The sequence below is a fragment of the Quercus robur genome, chromosome 10 (genome assembly GCF_932294415.1).
Source record: "Quercus robur chromosome 10, dhQueRobu3.1, whole genome shotgun sequence".
In the NCBI taxonomy this organism is placed as follows: Eukaryota; Viridiplantae; Streptophyta; class Magnoliopsida; order Fagales; family Fagaceae; genus Quercus; species Quercus robur.
In genome coordinates this window covers 46,534,764-46,542,896 of record NC_065543.1, presented here as the reverse complement: position 1 = coordinate 46,542,896, position 8,133 = coordinate 46,534,764, and the positions used below count along the sequence as shown (strand labels likewise).

The following is an 8,133-nucleotide window of genomic DNA, read 5'->3' as shown; positions in this document are numbered from 1 at the left end:
AGGACTATTTCATTGTTGATATCCACACACAACACACAAGTTTATGTTTGATAAATGCCATATTCATTTGTGTGATTGTACTTGATAAAATGTGTTTTCACATACTCAATCTTTGTTAATTCAAGCACAAAAAGATTTTTGAGTGTTTTAGGTGTTTTTGGAAAGTGTTTTGCTGAAAAATCTGAAAATTTCAAAAATACAGTTTTGTCCTGTTTTGGCGGCTCATTCGCGGGTGTGTCAAGTCGCGAGAATCAGTCGCATCTTCGCTGGTCAGTTTTGGCGACTTGTTCGCGAGTGGAAGGTCCAGTCGCGAGATTCACTCAGAGATTTTCGCGGCTCAGCTCGCGACTCACTCGCGGGTAGACCTTCCAGTCGCGAAAAACACTTAGAAAAATTTTTCAAAATTTTCCTCTTGAGTGCTTTGGCGGCTTGAGCTGGCGACTGTGTGGCGACTTGAACCAGTCGCGAAAATCGCGTGTTTTGCAGAAACAGGAGCAGTTTTTAAACTTTTTCAGCTTTTCCCTCGAATTTTTGTGACTGTTCATCTTCTCTCTAAACACTCTCCCTCCCAAACACTCCGTGCTCCCTTTTCCAATCTCTTGTGTTGCATCCTTACAGCCCAAAATCGTCGAGTTCCAGGTATGGGTTTTCTGATTTTCACTCTTTTCTACTTGATTTTGTGCTTTTACCCTTGATTTTTCGCATTTGATTGTGTTTTTGAAATGGGTTTGTGGTTCGGTCTCTGCTCTTTGTTCTTGCTTAGCTTGTGGATTCTGTTGTTATAGGTTGTGTTAATGATAGTCATTGTCCTATTGCTCTTGTGCTTAGCTAAGTATTCCTTTCATATTCACTCTGAACTTTGAGCTGTTGAGATGTTACTATTGGTTCTGTTGAGGTTGTGAGTTTTCCTTTGCAAGATGTGCATGTCTTTGTTTGATAATCTGTGGGAAGACTATGTTAGGTTCTATATATTATTTGTTTGTCATATCATTTTTTTCTGCCTCAATGTCCTTCATCTGCCTTCAGGATGGCTTCACCATGTTGTTCATGTGTTTCCTATCCTAGGATTAGTTTATCTATATGGTTGAACTAAATTGCTTGCTGGTTAAATGTTTGAAGTTCACATTGTTTGATTGATATCTTTCTCTGTTAAATACATGGTACTAACTGGTTGTGCACATATATTGTTATATGTTGTTGTGGCCTTTTCTGATTGTTCACAGATGGCCCCTTCACCCCAGAAGAAGAAATCTACTGCGAAGAAAGCTGACAAAAGACTTAAGATGGATCCTAGATTGTTTAGGTCAGTTCATCATTTTGAGAGATACAAGGATAACTTCTTGAATGCAGGAATCATTCAAGAGAGATTTGTGGATTTGGATGATTTAAGGCAAACTTTTATTCCCAGTTGTTTTGAAGGAAGAGGATGGGACAAACTTTTAAGTGATTTTCCTTTGGTGTGTGAACCTCTGATTAGAGAATTTTATTCAAATGCTGTGATAAAGGAGAATGAGTTAAATTGCTGGGTTCGAGGGAAAGAATTCATCTTGGATGCACATGTCATAGATGATGTACTAGGGCTTGAGGGTTTGGATGATGAGGAGTTTGTCAATTTCAAGGATAGGAGTGTCTCTATTGAAACAGTTCAACAGAGAATAGGTGGGCAGAGAGAAGGGAAGTGTTTGAATACCACTGCCTTTCCAGTGGACATGAGGGTTCTAACCATAATCATGATGTTTAACCTTTATCCTATTAGGAAGTTGACCACAATCAATTGTGCTAGAGCAATTTTTCTGATGGATCTCAAAGAGAAGAACTTCATAGATATAAGTTCCCACATCTTTGACATCATTGTGGATGAGACAAGAACAACATCTAGACCAAAACTGATCTTTCCCAGTCTCCTAATGAGGATATTTCGAAGGAAGGGTGTTCAAATTCCTCAAGACATCAGTCACATGTCCACACCCTCTGCAATCAACAAACTTACCTGCAAAAGGATCAGTGTTAGGCTTCCAGGAGAAGAAGATGAAGGTGATGAAGGAGAGGAAGTCCCAATGGAGACTGATGCAGAGGCAGCAGGGCATGCATCCACCTCAACACCAAGGAGGAGTGGCAAGAGGTCCAGAGCTTCAACTTCTGCAGATGCACCTCCAGATGCTTTCCAGATCATTCTGGAAAGGCTTGATGGGATCAGGGCAGTCCAGACTGAGCATTCTGACAGAATGAGAGCCATGCAAGACCAGATTGATGTCTTGGCTGCTACACTTGACAGCTTCACAACTCAGCATGACCAGTGACCCTTTGGCCATTCCATGTCAAAAAGGGGGAGAGAGTTCATTGATAATTGAAGCAGAAAAGCAGCTCTTGAGGGGGAGTAATTTGTTGAGGGGGAGTAATTAGTGTTTTTATATTTTTTTTAATACACTGGGTTTTGGTGTATAACTGTTTCTAAATCTTTTCATATACTCTTGGATAAACTTTTATATATGTTTGATGATGTTTTTCAGGTACTTGTTGTGTTTGTACCCATATGCTTTTGTAAGCTTTGAGGGTTTATGTTTTATGCATAGTTTGTAGGCCTTGTGGTATGTACCATGCTTAAGTGCAACCTTTATGCTATGTGAAATCAGTATTTTAAATCCAAATGTTCTGCATTGTGGTTTATGTACTGTCACTCTTGTGCCCTTGTAGGATTGTTCCTAGATGCATATGCCTTGTGTGCTATGCATTGGTTGAGTGTTGTACATACAAGTGTCTTGCCTTGTGCTTGTTAACTTGTATGTCCTTGTGTTCATTCCAAGTGTGAATGAACACTGTGATCACTACCTTGTGGTGTTCACCTGGTTGATCAAGCCATGGTTTGTTTATTAACTCCATCTTATGCTTGATATCATATTGCCTGTTTCATATGCATTTATAATTTTCTGCTTACAATGATCATGGTGTATTGTTGTGTTTCAGGAGTTTATGTTCATATGATTCAAGTGCTTCACAGCTTCTAGAATTAGGTGTGAGTGAGTTTTGATCAACTGTTCCCAACTCACATGTTAAGTCTAGAGTCTGTTTTAGGGTTTTGTCACGGAATAGCCAAAGGGGGAGATTGTAAGGTTGAATTTATTCAACCATCTAATTGGCTTTATTCCGTGCCAAATTTGCTTGTAATTCAGCATTTAGTAACCCTGTATTTAGGTGGGTTTGTTGTAAGGGTAGTGAGTGAGATAGTGTGAAGATTGCTCAAGAGTGTGCAAGAAAACAGAGTGTCGCGGCTGGGACTCGCGACTGGTCTCGCGGCTTCAACCCGCCAGAAGATGCACACGTGCCAAGCATGCTGGAAGATGAACAGTCATGCTAGCTGGAGCACTACAGGACAAAACAGGACAACTGGCCATACGGTTAACTCGCGACTGGAACTCGCGACTTAGTCAAGCCGCGAGGTCAAGCCGCGAGCCACCCCTGTTTTGGTAAAACCTGACGTTTCGCATTCCACTCCTCTCCAGTATAAATACCCTTTTAACCCACGTTTGAAAGAGAGCTTCCAGAGAGAATTTTGAGAGAGAAACCCTAAAGAAAAACCAGATTGTTTCACCCACAATCTCTACCTTAGAGTCTCATCAAAATCCCTCACTCTCTTCCTCTCCATTGTCAAATCCTTGAGAGGCCATTATACCAAACCTGGTTCTCACCATTATCATCTCTGTGAGACAGACGTTTGGAGTTCTGGGAAGCAGTTAGGAAGGAGCCAATATTCATTGGTTGATGCTACGGTGTAGTAGCGGAATCCGGAAAGCTAGAAAAGAAAAAGGTTCGGCGCAACCTCGTTGGAGCAAGAAGCTTGGAGGGCTTAGGTGCATTGGGTAGATTAGGCTTGGAGGGTCTATTGCTGTCCTTGTATCCCAACTGTATTTTCTAGTGGATTGATTACCGCTTGGAGGGCGGCGGAGAGGTTTTTCGCCGAGGTCTTCGGTTTCCTCTTCGATAACATATCTGGTGTTATCGCTGTGTTTGCATCTTCCTTCCTCTCTATCTCTGCCTTTACATTATCTGCTGTGGTTTATTTTGTTGTGGCTTAGATAGTTGTTTAATCAATACCATGTTATAGCATATGTTAAGTTTCCGCACACTATTGTTTAACATATTGCGTGTGTTGATTAAATTGGTTTTTGGGGGTCTAAACGTTCAAAAGTGTTTTTGTACACGTTTTTGAACTTTCAGAGACATATTTGTATATATATTAAATCTAAGAATTGGCCTCTTTTACTTACAGCACTTAAATCACTCTGAAAGTCCAGCCGAAACACCCTCCAAAAAGTCTCAAAACACTCTTAAATAGGACCTATAATTAATCATGAAAATTACTTAATATCTTCCACAAAATATAAAGCTTATCGAGTTATACAAATTGACTCACTAAGATTATGCTTTGTTGAACTAATTAATAACACTAATGCAAGGAATCTCTACCCACAAATGTTTCCTTGAATTTATCAAACTCTAGAGGAAGTAACCAATATGTTGTAAACTCAGGATTTGATATATGCCCCAACAAAAAGTAAACCCTTATACATTATTTAAGCTTTATAATCTTGACTTTTGTTCTAGAGTACAAGTTGTAGGGACCCTACGGTTTAATATGAAACCCAAAAAAAAAAGTTAAACCATCTTAATATATATAAACAAAGAAAACATGGCAAAACTAATAGGACTTAATATATACAAATCCGAAAGAAAACGTGATGGCAATATTCACTTGTTCTTGGGACCCACAGTGGACAATGTGAAAGCCATACACACAGAGGCCAATTCTAAAATTTAATATATATATATATATATATATATACAAATATGTCTCCCAATGGGCTTAACAGCATATAACCTCAATAAAAAACGGTGGGCAATATCATTGACTTATTATATATATATATATATATATATATGTACATATCCGAAAGAAAACGTAAGCCATAATCATAGATTAGAACTTGTAATTCCATGGCTCAATTCAAGAATATACGTAGTGGGCAGTGGGTAATCTAACGTAAAAGTGCAAGTCATATTCTAGGAATATCCCTTTTAAACAATGTACACATCCCTAACGTTTTCCATGATAAAATTCTAAACCTTCAATTCTTTGTTTCTAATAGTGAGAAATCATACCTTGAACAATTTGGTTGCCTCTTCAATTGTGTGTGCTCTAAACATTAAGTGAAAAATACACCTCCTAGCCTCCCTAGTGGTGAAACCCTACTTATGAAAACCCAAATTTATCGTTTCCTCTATCCTGTATGAGACTGTTGGGCCTTAACTCACTTGGACTCACAATTTATTTGTAGTGGGCTTGAGGATTTCCTACTCTAGGTCGTTCTCGACAGAGAGACTTAAAGCAACACTCAGTTTCTTCTTCTACCTTGACTGTTTTCTCTCTATTTTTCTAAACCCCTTCTTCCTCCCAAACTTCTGCTATTTATAGCTAAGATTAGTGGGGAGATTACGATTACAGCCTCCGCTAGTGCTATTGAAGGTCCAATATTATCTGATTTAAGTGGGTATTTAGGTGAGAGTGGAGTGCAACAATTATGGCCTTGGAACTTGGTTCCAGCTTAGTCGATAGTGCTCGGTAATGCAGTTTACCGAGCATATCATGATTTTCCCGAACACGGTTCATACGCTCGTTCGGGAAAGCTTATGCCGAGCACTTATCAGAATTCAAGGCCCAAAACTAGTTTTTGCGCTAAGGCAGTTCTAAGAAGGGCTTAGGGCAATGGGGCTGTTCCCGTTGGGCCTGGGCCCAAGGTCCTATATGGGTCTTGGGATCTCGGTGCTGTACATTAGCCCCCCCTTGATTCATACCCGATTGCCGGGAAGAATCAAGGAGCTGGCCGAGCCTTTTGACCTCGAAGATTTTTATGGCCTAGGAGTCGTGGTTACGGTTGCTCATTAATGCTCATCTCAAAAGACGTGTCGTTTCGCGGCGCCAGGTACAGTTGTCATTATTGCTTAACGCTACGTGAACCGAAGCGGCGCGCGTATCGGTTACGTTTGGTATTCGCAGGGCCGTTCATAAATCGTGCCCATTTATTGCTTGATTAAACGTTTCATTGCCCCCCTTTCTGACTCTATAAATAGTTCCCCTCAGAACATTCTCTTATTTTTCCTCCACCTCTGATATTTCGCGCTTACTCTTTGCTGACCAACTCTCTGTGCGCTTACTCACCTGCCCAGTGTTCCCTTCCTCCTTAGAACCCAAAGTAAGTTTTTCTTCCCCTTTATTTTCCTTTAGCTTATTTCTTCAAGTTCCCTTTCATAGCATTAGGTGTTATAGATGGGTTACTCTTATCTTCTAGAGTCCCCGGCTGCCTTGGCCACCTTTAGGAGCACATTTAGTATTCCCGATGACATGGATGCGGCTTACTGCCACGAGAGTGATATTTCTCTCCACCGAGGATTTGGTACAGCCTTCTTTCCTCTGATGGCAATTTTAGAAGGCGAGGTTAGGTTCCTCGTGGATCCCCTTTTGACCGATACACTTAGGTACTACGGGCTGTGTCCCGACCAGTTTCCCCCAAACTTTTACCGGGTAGTTAGCTGCGTCAGTAGGTTGAACCATACCTTTGATTTACAGTTAAATTACCATGACATTAACCATATGTATAGCCTCTGTGGGAGCAAAGCTACCAACTATTACCTAAAGACAAGAGATAATCGGGTACGGCTGATATCATGCCTGCCTGATTCGAACAGGAACTCCACCGGGGAGTTCGTTCGGGTGCGCGGCAATTGGTTTTCCGGGGATGTCCCTTGCCCCCTTTCACGACGTGAAGTGGGTTTGTACCAATCCCTTGATCTAATTGTTTTCCTCCACTTTTCCTTTTCTTTTTATTGAAGTAAATCTTTATAATCAAATACTGATATGACACTTGTTCCTTTGCAGACAGCAAAGTGTTTGTTCCGGACATCAGAACCGTCCATACCAAGGATTTGAACTTCATCCTTCGTTCCGAGATATACATGCATTGGGACGGACAACTCCGGGCTTCGCACCTAATCCTCGGAGTAGAGCCAGTTTACTCCACCTAGCAGAACTTTAAGCAGGCACTTCTAGTTGACAGTCCCCCGCTGTCATACATAGACGTTCGGTACGCAAACTTCTTGCCACCGAAACTTACAACCGGGGAGGCAAGGGAGTTTGGACGGCGCTTCACCTGCTCGGACGAGCTAGCCCCCTTGCGAGATGAGTTCGCGGAACGGGTGTCTCAGCGCCTTAGAGAGTTAGCCCACGAAACTATCCAACAAGAGGGCCCTGTTCAAAAGCAGCCGCAGCCCGAGAATCCCCCGGCCGAGCCTCAGCAACCAGTGATTGAAGCAGCTGCCTTGTTGGCTGAAGCTATCCAACCCGGCAGAAGGATGGTGTCAAAGAAGGTCATGACCCTTGACCGCTTCGTGCCCGGTGCACGGCAGCCCAACCAGCCCCCACCTCCTCAGGGCCGGGGTCAGGGGCCTCAGCCTCCACCCTCTTCTCAGGCTGGACGGGCTCGTAAGAAACAAAAGGTAACCGATCAACCTTCCACGGGCCCAGGAGATGCTGCCGTCCAGACTCCTCCCCAGCCAACAGGGGGGATCGTTATTCGTGAGCCGCAGACCCAGGTTGGTATGGGGGTTGCGTCCTCCTCCCAAGTGGCTCCAGCGTGGAAGCCCAAGTTCTTATTGGACGGCAAGCCGTTGCCTTCAACCGCCTGTGTTCGGATGTGGGAGAAAGGCGAGGGTGGCCGTATTGCCCAAACTTTGGCCGAAGGTCTTCTTCTTCCTGAGGACGTGCACGCCTTCGAGGAGGGATCTGAGGAGTCTGTGGGGCGCCGGTTAGAGTGGCACGCCATTGCGGTAATTATTTAGTTTATTTATTTCTTCCCATACATTCACTTCTGCTTCCTTATTAACTTTTGTGCTTGCTAGGCTGCCTAACTGGCTCATATAGTGGCTGGCCGGGCACGAGATCTTGCCGAGGAAGTCAAGCGCGAAAAGGGGGAGCGAGAGTCAGCGGCCAAAACGGCGAAGGAAAAGCTAAAGGCAGCTGAGTCCGCCGAGAAGAAGGCTGCTGCCGCGGAAAAGAACAGGGCATTGGCGGAAAAGAGGTGT

General features: G+C 42.9%; 1 protein-coding gene across 1 annotated transcript; it reads left to right on the top strand.

Moving 5' to 3' along the window:
• Positions 1-532: 532 nt before the first annotated feature.
• Positions 533-2,400, top strand: LOC126702158 (uncharacterized). Its single transcript, XM_050400817.1, has 2 exons — positions 533-639; positions 1,224-2,400. Exon 2 carries the CDS (start codon positions 1,224-1,226, stop codon positions 2,298-2,300), a length of 1,077 nt encoding a protein of 358 aa, XP_050256774.1. The 5' UTR covers positions 533-639; the 3' UTR covers positions 2,301-2,400.
• The last annotated feature ends 5,733 nt before the right edge of the window (positions 2,401-8,133 follow it).

Bases quoted from the DNA above. Each gene is read 5' to 3' on its own strand.
- LOC126702158 (XM_050400817.1), top strand. From the start codon at position 1,224: ATGGCCCCTTCACCCCAGAAGAAGAAATCTACTGCGAAGAAAGCTGAC.